This window comes from Notolabrus celidotus, chromosome 9, assembly GCF_009762535.1.
Source record: "Notolabrus celidotus isolate fNotCel1 chromosome 9, fNotCel1.pri, whole genome shotgun sequence".
Classification (NCBI taxonomy): domain Eukaryota; kingdom Metazoa; phylum Chordata; class Actinopteri; order Labriformes; family Labridae; genus Notolabrus; species Notolabrus celidotus.
The window spans coordinates 11284971-11306504 of record NC_048280.1 but is presented as its reverse complement, the minus strand read 5'-3'; the positions used below and the strand labels follow the sequence as shown (position 1 = coordinate 11306504).

Sequence of the window (21534 nt, the reverse complement as noted above, 5' to 3'; positions counted from 1 at the left end):
GCGATGACCACGCCCCGCCCTGTTTCTACTCCTCTCACCCTGCGCTCACGGAAAACGCACCCAGACTGACTGCTGTGAGGAAAAACCGGTTCAGTGGTTGTTAAAGTTAACTCGCTTCACGGGGAAATTTCCAGGTCCAACGCGGCAGCAGGACATAAACACAGCTACTTATCCGCCCCGTCTTCGCTTCCGGGTTGCTTTTGCTCGCTTACGCAGGCCTGCTACCGACGTGATACAGCGTTACCATGGTTACAAATAACAGATATTCGATGTAGCACGTCCCAACTTCCCTGACAGTCCCAGAGTCCGCCCACTGTCAACACAGAGACCCGCCTGAGTCCTTAGACCCGCCTGAGTCCTTTACGCGTCTGAGTCTTTACGCGTCTAAGCTCACCTGCGTCCTGGAGAGCGCAGCTGACAGGAGCCATCCATGTGTTGCGCGTTCCGGTCTACTTGAAAAAACATTTAAAGACACCTACTTGAAGAGAACAACTAAGAGTAGAAGCTTTTTTGTAGTTGTACTGTCTGTTCTCTGGGTAGTTATGCAGGATAAAGGCACATTTACCAGCCCTTTTCTCAGACCGAGATGTCTGTCTGCAGCGGCGCCGGCGGGGAAAGCCAAACTAACTCATCCGGGGAAGGCGATTCTAGCAGGTAAATTCAGCACTGTTTATGAAGCGGAAAAGTAAAGAGATGGGAAATAGATATCACTATTTTGAAGTTATGGGCTATTATAGATTTCTTACAGTTTACAGTTTTGCTCCTAAAGCATAGCGGAGGGATCTAACACTGTGATTTCAAAACGTTGCTACAGAAAAGTATCCCACAGACAAAACAATTCATTCTTTAAATATTAAGTAGACAGAACAAAATTATTATTCCTCTCGGCAAAAGCGGGAAAACCTGGTAAAAAAGAAGTAATGTATTTACTGCAAAGTTATAACCACGTCATCACGCTACAAAGGTAGCCTCTTGTCCATTCTGTCGTTTTTAATTGTTGTATGGAGAACAAACAAGGCGTTTCTCTCTTCGATGACACGTTTCACTTGAATGCTGTTGGAGCTGAATGCTTTAAATTGATGGAGCCGCACGGTGAAAGTGTGTATCAAAGCTGCAACACCTGCTCCAAGATGTTTAGGGCTATCCGTCCAAACAAGTTATTCCAACAAAGTCACAGATTTTACCCTGTAACCATGCTGACCCCTTGACCCCTTACAGCTGCTGTAAAAGAGATGGTTTATTGCCTAAGAAGAAACAGAAATCTTCTTCCTCTGTCCTGACAAACAGTGGTGTCCTGCTTCAGTCTGATCTGCTGCACTGGTGTGATTTGATCCTTTTAATCTAAAGATCACCTCCAGTCCACTTTACATAATGCTGTTAAAGTGGATTGATGCATGCAGCAGTGAAGGGACACTAAAGCAGCTGCTTTACACACTGTCTCAGGAACATGTATGGGTGTGTGGTGGCTGGAATTTAATCAGAGGATAGAGAAGAGTCAGCACAAAAACAATTTAATATTGACATTATTCATTTTTCAGAGAACTATCTGAAATTTAGATGGTTTAATTTACACATTTCTCTCACCACTTCAGGAAGTTCTTGTCCCTAACTGATCAAATATCGGACTGCTGATGAAGATCATGTGATATGGTTAAAACATTTATTGTGATGGGATTTTTCCCCTCAAATTTAGTATTCTGCTACATCAGCTTATGATTGATTTATTTGTGGTGCTGCAACATTACCAGTCAGTTTACATTTATTGTGTCATTGTAGTGCTTTTTTTTCTGTAATTGTGAACCAATTTTTTTTTTAAATATTTGTTTATTTTAGTCACCCAACAACATTATAAAAATATTTAGTGTATATTAATTTGAAACACAGGATGCTTTACAAAACAGCTGTTGGTTTAGTATTTTTGCTTGACATATTCATAAAACTGTAAATCAATCATCAACTTGTTATTGGCTCAGATGATTGACAGTTCATCACTGCTTCAACCATGCTTGTTCTAGTCATTTACCCCTGCTGAGGTTCAGAACCTCCAGTCCTCCTCTCCTGCTGCTCTATCCCTCCCAAACCCCCTGGACCCCCTCGTGTGATGATGATGAGGGTTCAGCAGCTCCTGATGATGAAGAGCCTCTCAGAGCTGTTGCTGTGTGGCAGCTCTCTGTTGATTTCAGCCTTTTTCTCTGGCAACACAAGTTTACATTCATTAAACAATATTTCATGAAATTATTTTTTATTTAGGATTACGCACTTCACTGCATCAACTAATGATCATTTGATTACTTTGCTGACATTTTACTTATTTATCAAATTGTTTTGACTATTTCTTTTAATAGTGAAACTGCACATTAAAGTTATCACAGGCCAAGGTTGAGTGAGCTTTATACCTAATCAGCAATTAAAACTCTGGGATAATTAATAATGTAATATTTCTACTTTTCAGATTTAAGAAGATTAAACCAGAACATGTTTTGTAATTTAGCTTTTAAAATCTTAAAAACAATGAGTCCAGCTAAAAGTAATTATTTCAGCCTATGTGCTTTAATTTGTTGCAGCTGTAAGTGGTCAAAAATACAAGGCATATTAGCCTATGACACTTAAGTAGTGTAAGAAATGTACATGCCTGAAGATAAAGTAGAAACCAGCAGTAACACGGTGCAACCATTCTGATTAAATGAAGAAAATAAGTAAATTTACAAATGATTTGCAGTGAACTTTATCTTGCTGTTCTCTGCCCTTTTCATAAGCATGCATTTTTAAATTATTAAACATGCATCCAGGTTATTATACCAGCATGTCTGTGATTCTGATATTTCTTCCCCTATATCCACATACAAATCTATGTCTTCATACTATTTTCACTGGTTTATCTGATAAAACAGTGAGTCAGAAAAGGTTCAGATAAGACTCTTTAAAACATGTTAATACCAAAGCTGAGTTAACTGTATGATTTTGTGATAGGAGGAGCATGAACCAAAAAAAACAGATCTCCTCCCCTGACTCCTGTCTTCCTGTCAGCGTCTGAGAAATGGAGATGTGGCTCTGTAGTGAGACCTTCCCCCTCCCCCCTCAGTCCCGTGCAGCCTGATTGACTGGATATGGCCCAGCGTTGCTCCTTCCTCCTCCTTGCTGTGTCGTTCAGCTCGTCTCAGGCCTGTCTGTCCAGTTTTGCAACAGCAGCTCGATTGCATTCTCCCTGTCTCAACCTCTGACTCCTCTGGCTCAACTGTGAAGAAACCACTGATCAATCACTTTGTTTGAAGAGGTTTCAAAATGACAGTGTGTGTCAGTATTTGTGGCTTGAGGAAAGTAGATCACTGGGATGACTCATCGATTGATAAACAGCTACTCTAATCCGAATCACAGATATCATCCATCCAAAACCACAGTTAATATCTTACAGTCAGGATGCAAACTTTTTCCACTCAGCTAATGGCTGCACATTCTAACGCTACTTTAGATTTAGCTGTTAGCACAATGTGGAGTAAATGTGCCACACGTACATGCCTGAAGGCTCTATGTAGACAAAGCAAGACGTAGAAGGTCAGAGCTTAATGGGTTGAGAGCCTGCATAGACAGTGGTTTCTTCAGAGGAGGAGTTTGTAAAGCTTTTTAGAGGTCTGTGAGCTTTTTCTGCTCGCATTGGTTAGTTCAGTCATCTCCAAACAGCCACTATGATGACTGAAGTTGAGACACAGAAGGAAGGAGCATTTTCTCTGTGTTTTGCCCGAGGGAATGAGAGTGGCCTAAATGCGTCTCTGGTCTTGATTTGCAGACTGTAGTTCATTCATGCTCAGTTGTTACTCTAATTTTTAACTTCTCCAAATTGAGTACAAGAAATGAAGAGATGGCCCTAGAGAGAAAGTCCCTATTTTCCTATGAGAAATTGGATTTTCTACTAAGACAGGCTTGTTTTTATGTCACTTTTCCTGCTTTCTTTTCCTCCCCTCTCTCTCCTTCTCCAGCCTGAGGGCAGCCACTTGGCTTTTCTGAGTGCTTGTCTCCTCTCAGGTTCAGAGGGCTCGTCAAACTGTGCGCTTACTCCCCATTTCCTCGCGTCACAGGTGACGCACTGACTGTCGCCTCCCCTCCACTGTTCTGCCGCTCGCAGACCCCGAGTACCAAAGCAAGATAATAAATCACAGTGCACTCCCAACATCCCCCTCAGTAAAAGCTTGTCAGCCCGATGTGGGTAAAACACAGCCACGGAGACACAGACAGAAATTAGTGTAGTATTTAGAATAGTGTAGCCCTATTGGCTGCCCTTTAAAAACTATATATTTTAGGCCTTTATTTCTCATATCTCATATCTCATACTTAACTGTTCCCCAGATTTAACTTGAACAAACCCATAGTGTTAATATTAATTTATTGGGCTTCAGTCAGCCTTGTGTTTTATTTATTTCTTCATTGAGTATAAATGAACTTACAGAGACTTCAAACTTGAATATGCTACAGATCTGTCAGAGTTATGTAATCGTAGCAGGGTAATTGGTTTTCAAGTAATTATCTTGGAATGTTTAAGAACCCTGATGTTTTAGACTTGAAGGATGGATTCCCACTAACAATCTGTCAAAGGCCTTGACAAGCTTTTTTCCTATTTGGCTTCACGGGGTTGTGTAGTCTTGAGAGAAATATCTGCCTTGCTAGTTTCTAAATGTTTTACAATCTTAACCTGATAGCAGCTAACTTTTTTCCATCTTGTTGTGTAATTAGATCTTTTCCCACTGAAAACAGCTGCCTTCTACATCTGGGAACAATGCAGAAAAAAGCTGTGATGCTGAAGCAGAATAATAAAGCTCTTGGACCATGAAGCCAGAACTGAAAGATTAGATATCTAAAATGTTTTCAAAGAGCTGAGGTGAAGCAGAAAGTCTGGAGATAGGTCTTAAAGGCACTTTGAGAAGTTTTCATGTTGTGCTTATTCTGGTGACCTCTTTCAATGAAATCAGTAAATCAGTAGGGTATTTAGGGGATAGAGACTGCATTTCCTATGAGCACCATCACCCACTGCTGTAAAAATGTGTCTCTTGCCAAAGCGAACATTTGTTGCAAAAGCATGAATGCAATACAGATCTTCTTTTTAATACTACCTTTGTTTGTTCAAGACAACTTACTTTTCGCAGGATGCAGCTGAATGAAGTAGTATATTGATTTGTAGCTACTTAAAACTATTACCTGTAACAGACTAACAACAAAACTTTGTTGTCTTTGATTTATTACAGTTAGTAAGCTGTCAAAAGGTGAGCAGACGTATTTGCTTTACGTCACCCGTCACATGTTCTGTCAGGACCTTTGTTACCGACCCATTTCACATCTCCACAATTATCATATTGATGCTCCAGTAAAATGAACTTGAACTAATATCTGCCTGGTGATCAATTAACGGAGACAACTAATCACGAATGATTTATGTTAAAGAAATTAAAGACAGGAACCTGCTGTCTTTATCCAGTAACTGCAAAGAGCAGAGTAGCTCAGTCTGTACTGTCCCTACTGTCTAATCACTGTGTGTAAATGTCCTCTTGATGTAAAACATTGTACAATATGCTAGCTGCAGGGCTCTCATCACTTAATCTAGTTTCCATGTAAAATTTATAAACATCCCTCCTGTAATTAAGCATCATCGTAGCATCAGGGAGTGTTGCCCAGAACAGAGGAAGCCTAAAAGGCCAGACGTCAGATGAATAATTCTTTTCATGTTTTGCGCTGGGCAAACAGGAATATTACATCGCTATTAATAAGACAACAAATGTTTGAAGTGATCAGTCCTCTGGCTGTGTTCTTCATTTGGACTTGAGATACATGGACCTAATAACATCTTCCCCTAAGACTCCAGAGAATTAAAAGTAAGGGATTCTTATCTAAATAAGGAACATCAGGATGAATAATAGATCGATTCTGTGAGGAAACTGCTTATTAATCTGCTGGCACATGATCATATGCACACAAGTAAAAACACATTATTGAAGGCTTAAGACATACTTTGTTTCCAGGTTGCACTTTGCTTTTAAAACTCAGCTGCTCCAAAAAGTTGCAAACTGAATCTGACTCTCTTCACCGCTGTTGAAAAAATGTTGTTTTGAAGGATATGGAGCTGTCATGTTCAGAGACCATGCTACAGCTGGATAGTTGGTTCTTCCTCGGAGAAAGGAAGCTTCTTAGTGGACCAGATGTGTTGGTGGCTCATTAGAGTCACTGAAGCAGGCAGGACAGGATTTCAGGAGAGACTGTTCCTCCCTGTCAGCTGGCTGTCTGCCTGATCACCTGGACTCCTCTGAGCCTCACAGAGCTGCTACAACAGTCACTTTGAATTTGTTTGTATGTTTGTTTTTATCCATGTGCATGAATATTTTCATATACACACTGTGTTCAGAAGTACATGGACCTGAGCTTACATTTTTAACCGTGTCAACTAAAGCTGTTTTAACATTGACTAGTATCAAATAATTAGGCTCGTTTCATGTCATACTACAACAGGTTTGTGCAAGTAGAGAGTGCAATGTTAGTTAGCAATCAGAGTTTATTCCAACAGTATAACATATTTATGTAATTACACTAGTTTCTAGTATTGAGAAGTTCCCAGTGTCTGCCAATACTCAACTCACACTTTGTATCTGAATCATATCCACAAGGATATTTTTTATTAAAAAATCTCTGTTGAAGGGTCAGGAAGAGTGGTGATGCAAGTTTGTTCTTCATTGCATTGACATTGAATAGGGCTGCACAATGGATGAAGATTTCATTATTAACCAGATATAAACATTGGCAATCGACACAAGGCCAGTCTTTTATTTTTACATTTGATAGTATCAAATAATAGCAAAGCTTAAGAAAAAGACAAATGTACAGTAGTGTTTTCAACCCAGAGATGCTGCAAGTGGAAAAGCAGGAGAGAGAGAGCACTGGCAGTCAGTTACATAGAGATAAAGTAAAGAGAGCGAGCACAACCAATGAAAACAAAACAGTGAAACAGAAATTAAGATGCTATTCATCAGTATGTCAAAAGTTAGTCTCTGTTCAGTATTTTTATCTGAACTTGCACTCATTGCAGTGTGGTAATAAAAACCAAGAGATACTCAATCATTGGGGCGTAGGAGTTCAATTTGTGTTTTCATTGTATGGAAACAGGTATTGATGTCATCTGATTTTTAATAGTTTCAAACTAAGTTTCAAAATTCTGGTATCATGGCAACTCAGGTGTTGTGTAAGCTCGAAGAACAGCTTCATCACTAACATGCACTCTCTGATGTTGTTCACTTCTCACACTTCATATTGTTGCCATATTGAACGTAATCTGACATCATAATTTTTTCACATCATTCAGGACTGATTGAGACAGATCATTTTTTAACAGCTGTTTGGATGTCTAAGTGATGGGTTAGTTATATTTTGTTCAGATATTCATATTCCTCAGAGGATACATCCCAATGACTTTGGTTATCCCTTGTGTTTTCATAAAGCACCAGCAGGTCCTATATGAACATGACCATCACATTCTAGCAGGTGATCTGCACTCAAAGCCAGGTCCAGAAGGCAATGCTTTTCAAAGTGTGATATGGAAGACCTCCATTAGAGCCCTGACTCTAACACTATGAAACAGACTGAGGATAAATGTAAGCTGTGCCTTATCGCCAGACCTTAATAGAAGTCCTCACCAACTCTTCTGGGGTCAAATGGGAGCAAAGCCAGGCTGTATTTGGCAGAAAGCCTTTCTCAAAGAATTAAGCTGTTACTGTGTCTAGGACTCGGGCTGAGTATTGGTTTACCTTCTAACTAAATGGGGCTGAAAATGGTTAAAGTGATCAGATCAATTAAGTATATTTTTTGTATCTCAGTATCTTTGCATCCTGTTTAACAAGGCTCCATATGCCAAATAAAATAAAGTTCTGGCCAGGTTTTAAATTAAATATACTTCTTCCCAGCCCAGTGTTACCTTTAAATAGGGCATGAACCTGTATCGTCTCTGTTTCATGAATCAAACTGCTGCTCAGCTGGACGAGGTGTCATGTCTCAGAGTCTGTAGCGGCAGATTTCTCTCACCTGTTTGAATTCTCCATATCAACCCAATGCCATTTCCATTTGTTTTTGGTGTGATAGTAAGCGCCAAGGATCTATGAGGGGGCATTGATTTTATGACACCGTGTATTGGAAAGTTGGGTGATGAGCAGAGAGGGAGGAAGGTGCTGCTGAGAGAAAAATGAACAACAGGAGAGCAGAGCGAGCATGTGAAGATAAAGATTAATGACCACCCTGTTCATGTAACTCACATTTGGCGGCGACACAGCAGTCATTTAGGGTGTCATCTGTAAGTGTGTGTTTTGGATGTGGACTGTAAAATGAAATGGAAGGCAAACAAACTGCTTCTGCTCCACAGGCGCTGTGTGTGTGTTCGTGTGTGATGAGGATTGATCGTGTTTGCAGTGTATCTGCTGCTGAGTTGCTGCTGGTTGGTTTTCACTGATTTGTACTGGCTTGGGTTTCTCAACTGAAAAAAAAAATAATGAATGAGGTTTATTGTGAATTTTTTCTGAGATACATACTGACCTACTGATCCAGGATCAGAACGGCTGGAAGGGAGCATCATGTGATTTTTGTTATGTCTCAGCAGGATTACATTTACTCACCACTCCACAAGTATTAGAAGAATTACAGCTCACTGGCCTGTTGTGCATTCACATGACTCAGCTTAGAGTTTCTATAGGTTTACTTATGAGTCTAATGCAGGTTTAATCAATAGCAGCTGATCAGCATTTTATTAGTATCATGTCAATTAAATACTAATGTTCACTTGAACCAGAAGATAAAAAAAAAGAAACCATCATACTGAAAGTTGAAGTGAACATCTTGGCACTTCACTTATTTATGTAAATGTCAAAGAGGCAAAAAACATGCATATGCACATTTTCTTCAGAGTACAATCTATGGGTTAAAGGATAAATAATAAGTATGTCTTAGGAACTGTAAGTTTGTGTTGATTTCAGTGATTCTTGTGTCTGCTGATCTTTCCCTGTACTTGCACAAGTCGTGTTCTCTAAATAACGTCCTTTGCTTGATCCAGTTTGCTCCGGTGTGTCGGAAAGAAGCACCAGTGTTCATTTTAGTCCGTTTCATAACCAGGAACTCCTCACAGGAGATTAAAGTAAAAGCCATTTTTCCTGTATTGATTTCCTTTATTAAATCAGACTCACTTACAGAAGAGGAAACCTTGATAAGAGAGGCACGTCAGTCTGAGACTTTTAAGGGTATTTAGTTTGCCAACAATGCCATCCTGCCCTGAGTTCTCCGTCCTGGCTGGGTTAAATTTGTTTTTATCTTAAGTGGAGGCTCCGCCTCGAGGTGCTGCAGTGATAAAGGTGGTGCTGCCAGCTGTGACATGTGAGAGGTGCCAAACTGCACGGCTAAATGACACATCCGCATGTTCAGGAGCGAGAGGAACGTTGAGGGTCGTATGGAACAGTTAGCCAAAGTACATGGAGAAGAATACGAATGATATCAGCATTATGAAAGAGTTGGTCTTTTATTTAACTTTAAGGAGTTATTTTTCTTAAAACATACTGTAACATAATTATTTGCCAGCTTTTACAGTTTTTTCTATATTAATAAAATACAATAGCAAGACAATCCTGAAACTACTACATTTATTTTTCACTAATGATGTACGCATATACCTTCTCAGTATTCATTTATGGACTAAGTGACAGGTTCATGTTTTAGGTGAAGGATTTCAAGATGCCAGTCTTTGGAAACTTACTGATAGTATGATTAAATCCTGACTGAGGAGTCAACTCAGCACATATAGGCTAAAAGACCAATCCCATTCAGGTACAAGCATATTCCATTGGAATAATTTTTAAGAATACATACAGGAGCTATAAAATAGTCATTCTACCATTCTAGGATGTGCAGAGAGTATTTCTTATAAACCCCTTCTTAGTATCTGAGGTAAAAGTTGTTTTTCAGACAATCTCTGAAATCTATTAATAGAATAACCATCTGTTCACATTTGATTTCACAGTAACAGGGAAAAGCAAAACCACTTTCTGTAGGAAGCACTTCCCTTTGAGACAGGTGTAGATTTTCTACAGTTTTCTAGCTTGGCAGAAAAACCCTTAATGTACAGAAAATGTTCAAGATAATAAACCAAGAGAAGAAGAATAAATCTGGAATTAATTTTGTTAGGTCGATGGGCGTTTGTGTTTGTAAGTGTATGTGTGTGTGTTTCTGTGTAAACACAAGTTGTGTGTCCTGCTTGCACAATGTGCTCTTCTGTGTGCGTCTCTGTGTCATTGAGTTAATGAAGGGTCTTGGCCTGGGTAATGGAGCCCCTCCCTCCAGGCTGGGTGGATAATTAAATTAATGTTCTCTCTCTCTCTCTCTCTCTCTCTCTCTCTCTCTCTCTCTCGCTCTCGCGCTCTGTCTCTCTCTCTCTCTCATGACTCATCTGTAGCTCTTATCTGCCTTTTGGACACTCATCCTCACTCCACCCATCAACTGTGGCTGAACCCTCCTCTAGCCACTCACATGTTCATATGTTAAATTGTTCTTTTTCTTCATTCATATTTTCATCTTCACAAACAATAAGTGAGATGCAGCTGTGTTTTTCTCGCTCTCCCTTCTCCTCGTGTGACTTTCTGTTCGGTCCTGAATAAACAGCACAGTCTCTGTGCAGTGAAGCCGAAGCAGCACCAGTTGATTTATCTTCTCTCCGCTCGTTACTCTCCCTCCCTGGCTGCGCTACTTTTAATGTTTATGGAGGAGAAGCCATTTGTGGAGTCACTGTAATGATCCATGATGTAATTGCAACACATAAGGCCGACTGGGGACTGGACTAGGCTCTGTTAGGCTGCAGCTAGGCACACCTGGTACACTAAGTTAAGGCAAAACGTGAACATAGCTGTGTGACCACCTGGCTCTCCTTACTCTGAATGAACATTTTAACAATTTGCAGGTTAATTCATATCTTCGTTTTATGTTTGTAACATCTGCTCTTGCTCTCTGTTTCTCAGGTGGAATTGCAGGTGGCATAGAGATCTGCATCACATTCCCCACAGAGTATGTCAAGACTCAGTTGCAGCTGGATGAGAAGGCCAATCCACCCAAATACAGAGGAATAAGTGAGTGTGTGTGTGTGACCATTTTTCTGCTCATAAACTTAAGGCTGTTTCATCATATTAACAAGACATTGAACTGAAATCAGACGACACCCTCCCAAGGTGATCTTTTTCTGAAAATCGAACACCATGTCAAAGTGTTACTTCAACAAACAGACCAGTAGAGTTGACCTACAAAAAGAATCTCTATTAAGATCATTTCAAATTTAGACTCTCTCACAAGAGGAGCTTCTTCTGGCAGCAGGACAACATGCACATCTCAAAACCAAAACACAAACACAATAAAATCAAAGTAAAACAAAAGAAACTTGAAAATAATTAAAGAAGTTTTTCATTGGGAAAAAAAAAATCTACTAAAAAAACTATCAATCTATCTATCTGTCTGTCTATCTATCTATCTGTTGATCTATCCATCCATCCGTCTGTCTCTCTGTTTAAGTACATTCTCTTATTTATCCTGTCTCCCTCTCTCAGGGGCTCATTATCTAATTACCCATCATCCCCAGGTACATTAGGGATTCTGGCAGGCTGTCATTGTGCTTGTTTATATGACTTACAACAGACCAATGCACACACGCACACTCACCATCCATGCAAACCAGTGTAACACACACACACATACACACACAAACACACACATGCAGGTTGTGTTAACGTTGGCTGGAGCTCTGAGGATGGCAGACCATGCTAATGAGCACTGCAGACAGCTGTTGCTCCTTTAGCTCAGTCGTGTATTTGAGGAGACAGCAGAACATGGATAACAGGACAGATGTCTGCGAGAGCAAGAAGCCTCCAGAAGTTCAAAGAAAAACAACCAATTTGCGGGAAGATGACTTGTGGTTCAATTTGCCTGCTTTTTAATTCTGTGATGTTTATGAATCAGAAGTGATGCATGGATGTTTCTGGAATATTATTACTCCGGGTGTTTGCTTTTGAAGAGTAATTGTGAGACTGTATTATGCAGGGGAAAGAAAACAAGGAATAAGTCACTTTTAGCACATTCATTGTGCTTTTGGAAATACTGACCACATGCATCACTTGTGGATTAGATATTTTTAAAATGATTAGTGCCTTGAAATCACGAAAAAAAAAGAAAAAAGCTCAACAAGAGCATCACATAATCTCAGAACGTCTCACTCATTGTCTTAAAATGGCACAGCCTCTGGGAGAGACTCTAGGCAGCTTCTCAGATCTTCCAGCCAGCACTGAAGGATGGTGGACTTCTAGCCAAGACATCCCCACCCTACAAGTCTCAAAGTCTTACAAGCAACTTGAGAAATGATAATGAAGTTAGTCTCTTAAATTCACATGTCTTTTTATTAATTGATGCTATATTTTCCTTAGATGACTGCCTACGGAAACTGGCTGCTGTCTGCCTCATTTTCTCTCCATAGACACTTTTATCTTGTTCTTAATCAATGCCTGCTGAAATGCTTGTTGGGGTCATCTTTAAAATACTAATTTGTAATGAACTCATTAATACATAACATATGTGTGTCTCACTCCAGCTGACTGTGTGAAACAGACAGTACAGGGTCATGGGGTCAAAGGCCTGTACAGAGGACTCAGCTCGCTGCTCTATGGATCCATACCCAAATCTGCAGTCAGGTGAGTGAAATAACAATTCTGAAAGCACGACAGATTTTTTTAGTGTAAACTTCAAAGTTTATCATATATTAAAGTGGATTACTTTGATGCATTTATGTACTATTTACTGAATAATATGACATTTTACACACATTGTTATATGTGATGTCCACGCTAAAAGGAGAAGAGTGGTGTCTCCATGAATGACTTTGATCACTAAATTAGGGATATCTGAATTAAATGCAAAAATAAGCCACATTACTCTTCCTCACAGTTATCCAATGTCTGATGCTTTTGAAAAGCTTTCAAGGATTTCCTTGTAATTCATTTAAGCTGGGATGAAGTCAATGAAAACTTCAAAATCATGTCTGGCATTTAATATAAAGTATAAACATGGCTGAAAAGAAGACACACATTTCTTAATCTTATGCTCAATATGTTGTTGTTAAATTGTACTATCATTTAAAAGCCGGTCTTGATCCTCTGATCCTCTTTGTCAAATCTAAAATATGTGACTATAAGTCCGGAGTTAAATGCGCTCTTTTAGCCGTTGTGATCTTTTACCTGGAACCACTAGCTCACACTCTCCAATTATTCTAGCCCATTACCCACAAGGCAAGGCATAAATGCCACACCAGCCTTCAGTATAATTACATTATTCTTTTTCAGCATTGACATTTACACACAGACACACTGCAGTGTTGCGTGCACACTTTCATATAAGCGCACGTGTTGCACAAAACCAAGTCAGACACCTTCATTGTTACCATTTTTCTGTTATCCTCTTTAGTCTTTCACTCCTTGCACAGCACTCACTCCTTTCTCTCTCTGCGTGTGTGAGTGTGTGTGTGTCTATTATGCTGGGGGGAGAGCCTGTCTGTACGATGGAGAGACAGGCGCAGCCAGGCGGAGCAAAGATGCCACTCAAACTCAGGCAGGGTCTCAATAGGGGAACAGAGAGGGAGACTTGTGTTGGTACCCTGTCAATGGATGTATGTGTTTATATAGTGTGTGTGTGTGTGTGTGTGTGTGTGTGTGTGTGTGTGTGTGTGTGTGTGTGTGTGTGTGTGTGTGTGTGTGTGTGTGTGTGTGTGTGTGTGTGTGTGTGTGTGTGTGTGTGTACTCTTAAGAGAGAGTCTGAAGGGTTTGTTTTTGCTCTGAGAAGAGTTTTCTCTGAGGTAATATGCCACAGCGGGGTACAGAGGTTGACAATGAGGTTGTTGACAACATATAAACTTGCATTTAAATGGGTACATAGTATTTTAATGTATTGTCTTAATTATGATGAAATTATGTAGGACTAAGCGAAGTTTTGAGTTGACTCACTGTGACCCGCACAAACTGCAGTGATGATGAGGACTTGCACTCTTCATTTCTTGCACTAGTGCCCAACCATGATCTCATTAGAAAGCAGCTCTATATGCTCCTGACTCATTTTGTACAATTTGCATACAGTGTTTCTATAGGGAGCTTAATGAAACTACTACTTTATAACTAAAATTACATGAGGAAGAACCAAGCAGCAAATGGTACCTTCCTTAGAGTAAAATCTAGGGCTGTCAAAGTAATAACGAGTAAACGTGACTTCCGGTTTTATTTGATGCACGTTTAACGTGTGACGAGGTCCAGAGTTTGGCTTAATACGAACATTTGACTGACTTCAGGTTGAAAAAACTAAACTGCTGGAAAGTCACCCTTCTTCAATCAAAGCAGCCGTGGTATCTCACCCAAACTTTGTAGCAAGTCCCAAAAATAAAAATAAAAAGTAGTCCAATGTTGAAGTCTGTGTTAAAATCAGCAGGAAAGAGGCTAGTAAGCTAACTAAACAAGGTGAAATAGGGTTACAGTAGGGTGTGTTCAAGTTTGGGTCAGACAAAAGAGGATTAGGTGAAGGTTAATATAACGGCATCATGATATGTTCAGATGTCACGCCAAGATAATGAAACTTCCCGTTTTGGCGAGTAACAATATATAAAATAGATAAACACAAAATTTAAATTTATCTAACTTCCTATCATGAACTCTGATGAGCTTAAAATACATCTTTAAAATGACTGATGCCAAGTTTTTTAAAAGCAAATATTCACATAAAAAAACATGTTTTTCAACAACCATGTTGATAAGAGTATATTGAAGCTTGAAAAATATCCCTTTAAGGTATAAGGAGATTAAAAATGTGTGGTTAATTTGTGATGAATCAGGACTTAACTATATACAATCATGTGATTAATCAGGATTCAAAATAATACAATTTGACAACCCTATAAAAAAACATAAAACCATCTTTAAGTTTAATTGAATTGTAGAGGCACATCTGAAAAAATCAGTTTAGCAGACAAATGCTTTTCTTATTTCATCTCTTGTTCAACATCTGGTCAATCCTCAGATTTTTTTGTCTTGCAATCATTGTTTACGATGTGGGAGCTTGGGTTTGAACCTCACCTTCATTTAGACAGGTTATCTAATTAAGAATAATATTTTTCCAAAGGAGCGGCGATGAACAGATGAATAAAATAAGGGAAAATGACGCAGACATTTAAACCGCTCAGTTTTGAACAATCAGATCTGATTTATGGAAACCACCTTGGCTTGCTTCCATTGACTATCACTTACTCTGAGTCGTTTGTTCGATTTTTCTTTTATACCCTTTATCTTCCCTCCCCTCAACCCCATCCTATGGCATCTTCTTCCTCCCTAACCCTCTTCCTCCCCCATCCCATTAGCTGATTGCCTGTGCACCATCATGCACCGCACAATCTGCTGGAAGCTTGTCAGAGAGGTAGGGGAAGGACAGAGCCGTTGACCTTTTTCTCCCCTCAACCCTTCCTCAATATTTACATCACTCACTTTTTCTACCTTTCTTTTCTCTTTCTTCTCCTCTTTTCCTCTTCTTCTCGTCACCAGCCCACCTAACCTTGTAGAAAGAGCCTCTAATGAAGATTGGGAAGCTCTCTGCTGTCCAGAGTGACTCATCTCTAGCTGTGGATGTCAGCCAAAACATGACGTGTCATTTTCTGAATGTGAAGTTTTGTCCACTTGCTGTATGAGGAGGGGAGACTTTGGAGTAAATTGGCTCAGGAGGAGGAATGACAGCGGCATATTCCTCTCCAGCAGCTTTTAATGAATAGCATTTGTTTCATAAGGTTGGTTATTAAGTGCTCGGTTTAGAGAGCTTTGGGGTTTTACCATTTTTTATCCCTTCCAAAGCTTGAAGGCTATTTGTCTCCAGTCATTGGTGTGCAGAAGAGAAAGGATGGATTTATTTTATGTTTTGTTTTTCCCTGTTTAATCGAGGGAGTCGATGAATTGTGTGGAGCCTTTCTCTCAAAGCAAACACACTCTGGGCTTAGAGTTAGACAGATGTGGAAGGTTAATGAGCGGAGGAAAATTTCTGAGATAGAAACGCTGGAGACAACAACTAAAGATTCATGGTGTTGGCTCAAGCAGGCGGAGAGAAGACAGAGAGGAGAAACAGAGCATTAATCAGGACCAAGTGTCTGTCCTCCCCCGCCCCTCTGCAAAGTGCACCAGGGCAGTGTCCTACCTTCACCACAATTCAATTCCATCTAAAAATAACCTTTCTTGTAAACGACTCGCTAGCACAACATTTTCTCTCTCTCTCTCTCTCTCTCTCTCTCTCTCTCTCTCTCTCTCTCTCTCTCTCTCTCTCTCTCTCTCTCTCTCTCTCTCTCTCTCTAACTCCAGCTGTTGCTGGTCATTTGTTAGTTACAGGAAAAATACTCTGTATTGGTGCATCTTTAAAAACCCTGACCACTTCCTGCACTTGTTTTCACTGAAAATGTGGGATGGAATTAGATTTAATTTCGCCCCAACAGGCTTCTGGTTTCATTGCTTCTCATCAGCGTTACATGGAGTGGAAACATCCTCCTTTTCTAAATGATTTCTGCTGATGTGGAGCAGCATAGCCATCCTTGTATCATTTTTCTTATGCTATAGCTGCAGTGTTTATGTCTCTATACCAGGAATCTCATGCTCTCTGTCTGTAATAATGTTGTCTATTTGTTTTTAAAAAATGTTTGAATTAAATACACTTTGGAAGATGATCATCAACATTTAAAGCTACATTAATCAGAGTTTCTTAGCTCATAGGAACATGATAAGACAGTTGGATAAGCACACCACAAAGACCTGTTTTACAGAGATGTGCTATAGAAATATAACATTTATCCATGTGGTGTTGCACAAGAAAGTACAATTCTGATAAATTTTTGTTTTATTTAATAAAAAATATTCACTTGTGTCCTTTAGGAGTGCTTTGTTAACTCTCCCATAACTCCATGTTTGTTCCGTTTTGGCCCTTAGGTTTGGGGTGTTTGAGTTCCTCAGTAACCGTGCCAGGGATGAGTCTGGTCGGCTGGACAGCACCAAAGGTCTTCTGTGTGGGCTGGGAGCTGGGGTGATGGAGGCTGTTCTGGTGGTTTGTCCAATGGAAACTGTGAAGGCATGTTACCAACTGATCTGTGGTCAGATTTCATGTTTGATCACATTTACTTTTTAGTCTTATTCATGCGAGATGCACAGCCTGTTGGAATAAACATGAAACACTTGTCCTTGTGTTCAATTGTATATAATAAGCAGCACACTGTCTGAGAGGATTGCATGATGAAGCTTCAACAACATAGACAGTATATTGCATTTTTTGTTGCATTGCGTTTTACAACATGAATCTTGCAATGTGTTGCAGTTAACTTGTGCAATATTAGGTATTGTACAAAATCACTGTACCCTGTTTTATCTCTTTTTAAGAGATTTGTGCAGATTTCACTAACTTGCATGTCTCACTTCTCGGTCATAGTAAAACAAAATGATCTATTATGGATGTTTTTTGTTTTTTTGAAGGTCAAATTCATTCATGACCAGACTTCAGCGAACCCAAAATACAGGGGCTTCTACCACGGAGTCCGAGAGATCATCAGGCAGCAAGGTAAACAGAGACTTCAATGCATGTAACTCGCATGACATCTAGTGGTCATATTTAGTAGTGCAGCTAAAACATGGTTAATTTAAGTGGTGAGTGTCTAGAATTGAAAGGTTATTTTTATAATAAGTGAAGAGCATGATACATTTACTGCTCTATCTTGCCCCTGCAGGTATAAGAGGGACGTATCAGGGTCTTACTGCCACCGTTCTTAAACAAGGATCCAACCAGGCTATTCGATTCTATGTGATGACCTCTCTGAAGAACTGGTACAAAGGTCAGTGTGCAAACCAATAAATCTTCTTTGTCTGTTTATTTGTGATAGAGATATTTCAAGAAACCAGTTATGCTAATGGTCTAGTAAATATAGTCAAGTGTCAGTTACAAGTGTTTTTAATGGTTCAGCCATGGTATCAGGAACCACCTACAGTCCAAAAAGTCTGCAAACCAGCTGCAGAGTTTCAATACTAGGACTACATTTATATTGAAATGTCTCATGTTACCAACTTCTTTATTTTTGTGTCCTTATACCAGGTGATAACCCCAATAAAGCTATGCACCCCTTGTTGACTGGAGCCTTCGGAGCCCTAGCTGGAGCAGCCAGTGTCTTTGGAAATACTCCTCTAGATGTAATCAAGACACGGATGCAGGTAAATGACAAAGTTGACATTGTAAAGCGCTGTTTTTTTGTGTTTTTACTCATCTTGGCAAGTTGTTTGCACTCATTGATAATGAAAAGAAATAATGATGCCTTTCGTTTTTCTTTCTTTAGGGCCTGGAAGCACATAAATATAAAAGCACATTGGACTGTGCTGTAAAGATCCTGAGAAACGAGGGGGTGGCAGCGTGAGTTATTTTAGTTTGACAATTCTTAGTACACACAGCAGGCCAAAACTGCTTTTTATTTAGCAGCATGGAGAAGCTCATTGACTTATGTGATTAATTATGTGTGAAGTCATTAAAGTTACAGACTTCACCTCAATCTAATTCAACTTCTCTCTGTATTATGGGATTTCTTTATGGGTCTACAAGGCCTTCCAGTCCACTTGGCTTCATGTTACCAAAGTGTAAGCTAAATATTGAGAAGAATCATCTCTCTTTCTCTTTGTCTCCATCCATAGATTCTACAAAGGGACTGTTCCTCGGTTGGGACGAGTGTGTCTGGATGTAGCCATAGTCTTCATCATCTACGAGGAGGTGGTGAGGTTCCTGAATGTGGTCTGGAAGACAGACTGAGCAGCTGGAGCTGCAGAGAGGGCGGCAGCTTCCTGATTTCCAGGCATCAGGCACAGATCTAAATCTCTCAGACCTCCTCTGCTGTTGAAGGGGCGAGACAGAGAGGTGAACTTAGATCAGTGTCACGTGCGAACAGGGAGCTCTTACGCTCACAGGGTGGGGCTGCAGAGTTAAAAGAAAGCATAAAAAGAAGCTCAGTGTCGCCCACATCTGGACAGCTTGAGTGTCTGCAAAGCTTTGCTGCTTTGCACCAAGACACCTGCCAAGATTAAGTGTTTATTTCACAAAGTGGGATTATAAAGTGAGCCAAATAATTGTGAAAAAAGATGCTTCTAATTACTGAAATACATTATTAATTTTTAAATGGCAAACAAAACCTTAAAACTTTTATTGACATTATGTTGATGTTTGCTTATAAACCAAATGTTTGCTGTATTATCCCCTTATTATTTTTTTTAAAGTTATTCGGTTCACTTACTTCATAAACCTGCTTTGTAAAATACCCCCCCTCAGTGAGAAATATGATTTCAAGTCAACAGCTGTTTTGATGATGTTTACAGCAAGTTTTCAGGTGTCATACTGGATTCTCTTGAGTTTTGTTGCTCTCTGTCTCTTCTTGTGCCTCGTGTGGTTTCAGATCCAGAGGAGCCAGACTGCAGCTGTTTGTAGGTTTACGGTCACATAAACTGCCGTTACATCCATAACTAGGCCTTCAATAGAATGATTTTACATTGTAAAATGCGCGTTATTTTTATAAAACGTAGATTCTAATTTGGTTATTTACCAGAATTATAGTTTTGTTGTAAATTATAATACATATTTTATTCCTGTGCCAAATGACAAATCTGTTCAACCATGAAGGTGTGTTCAGAGTCAGAACATGCAAAAGTAGCCTAATGATGTTGACAAAATGTTATAACTTATATCGCAGCAAACTTTTTAAATGTATTTATTGAAAGCTGAATGTTGAATGTCTACATATTTGATAGACTATTTGCTGTTAACTTGTGCCACTTGTGTCGAGTTCTGCTGTGATCAGGTCTGGGTGTAAAAGGGTTTTAAAGATGTAAAAAAAAAAAATGTATTGCTGTAATTCACTGTGAGTCTCAATGACAAACATGCAACGTAACCTCAGAGCTCCTTCTTTTCATTCAGTGGAGGCATGATTGTTCAACGGTTTCTACTAAAACCAGCTTCCTGGATTATTATTTTTAATACCTTTAGATCCTATCAGTTTTCAGTCTCTGCTATTCTTCCTTCCATTCCTGACAGCAATGCTTACCAACACAAGGGTCCTCAGAAGGATCTCAACATATATGATTGAAAGATAGAATCATTTTAAAGGAAGTAAAAAATAGGATCTTTTTGTACACATTAATGTTGATATGACATTTTATCGCATTTAATAGCTAACACTGAGAACCCCTCTGATAGCCGTGCAAAAACTACAGAAGTGAAATAACCTGATTGTTAATGTTTGGCTCAGATTCATTTCTATCTTCACCAACACCACACATTTGTGTCTCACACAATAATTTACCTGAGACCTAGTGATGTCAGAGGGGGGCTGATTAGTTATCATACTGAATCCAGAACTGTCAATCCTCAATCACTTTGCAGGCCATATCTGAGGCCAACACAGTTAATATCAGTATCAGAACAACTCTGGGTCCTGCTTCAATTAAGGGGGCCAACCATCAGAAAGCGTTAGGATCACAATCTGTTCAAATCCATTTCTTCAGTTTGAGTGCCATCATGTTTCATTCAGTCATGTTTGTATTCTCGCTCATGTGCCTTTGACTGTTGTGTTTGTTTGTGAATGAACTTAAGCAATAACCATCATCTATTAGCAACCCATGACACTCTTATATGATCTGAAATGACTGTGCTGAAGTCATGTTGCTATTACAGAAAATAAATGATTACAATTTATTTATAATTTTATTCCTCTGAAATAATGTTATTTTTTGGCCAAACAGAATTGTGTTGTGATGGGCAGAAAGATTGACAGTGTTATTGTTAAATCAAATCAATGTATTCCAAGGCTTTGTGTGCTTCTGTGTGTGTGCAGGGAGGGGATGTAGCTCTGTATGACGAAGCCTGTGCAATAAACATCGTCCCTTCCCTTTTGTTTGTGCTAAATTTAAATTCCTTGGTGGTGTTTGTGTGTGTTTCAGTGTGTGTGTGTGTGTGTGTGTGGGATGGGTGGGTGGGGGTCTCAAAACTCATTAAATCAAGCATCTTAAAACTTGAAAGCATGCAGACTGGCTGTGTTTTTTTTAACCTCCCTTCCTCATTGGTCTCCCGTTCGGCCTGTTTGGTCACAACAGATCACGTTGGGACAAACCATAGGCCGTAAGGAGGGGAGGAATCGAACAGGGAACTCATTGTTTCAGATTTGGCTGATGCTCATGTCCAGTGATTCAACTATCCATCTCTCTCTATCACTCTCTCTCTCTTACACACTCTCACACACAATCACACACTTCATATCCGCGGTGCCTCAGTGTTTGTTGTGAGAAGGAATGCACAGCTCCCTGCAAAGGACTGAAGTGAAGACAGCCTTTAGTGGACATTTTGGCATCAGTGAAGAACTACACAGTGTTTTAGGGCTCAAGAAGTGCCCTTATCTGACTTTATTTAAGTGTA

The 21534-nt window shown here is 39.6% G+C and overlaps 1 protein-coding gene across 1 annotated transcript; it reads left to right on the top strand.

Moving 5' to 3' along the window:
* Positions 1-218: 218 nt before the first annotated feature.
* On the top strand, positions 219-21033 carry si:dkey-178e17.1 (tricarboxylate transport protein B, mitochondrial). The gene is made up of 9 exons (XM_034691215.1): positions 219-654; positions 11019-11126; positions 12632-12731; positions 17034-17172; positions 17571-17655; positions 17822-17926; positions 18184-18299; positions 18422-18495; positions 18771-21033. The coding sequence occupies exons 1-9, from the start codon at positions 543-545 to the stop codon at positions 18883-18885; spliced, it is 954 nt and encodes a 317-aa protein (XP_034547106.1). The 5' UTR covers positions 219-542; the 3' UTR covers positions 18886-21033.
* Positions 21034-21534: the final 501 nt, after the last annotated feature.

Excerpts from the sequence above, each read along its gene's own strand:
- si:dkey-178e17.1 (XM_034691215.1), top strand. The coding sequence starts at position 543 with ATGCAGGATAAAGGCACATTTACCAGCCCTTTTCTCAGACCGAGATGT. Across the intron at positions 17,656-17,821 it reads AGAGATCATCAGGCAGCAAG|GTATAAGAGGGACGTATCAG; the intron begins GTAAACAGAGAC and ends TTGCCCCTGCAG. Across the intron at positions 18,300-18,421 it reads TAATCAAGACACGGATGCAG|GGCCTGGAAGCACATAAATA; the intron begins GTAAATGACAAA and ends TTCTTTCTTTAG.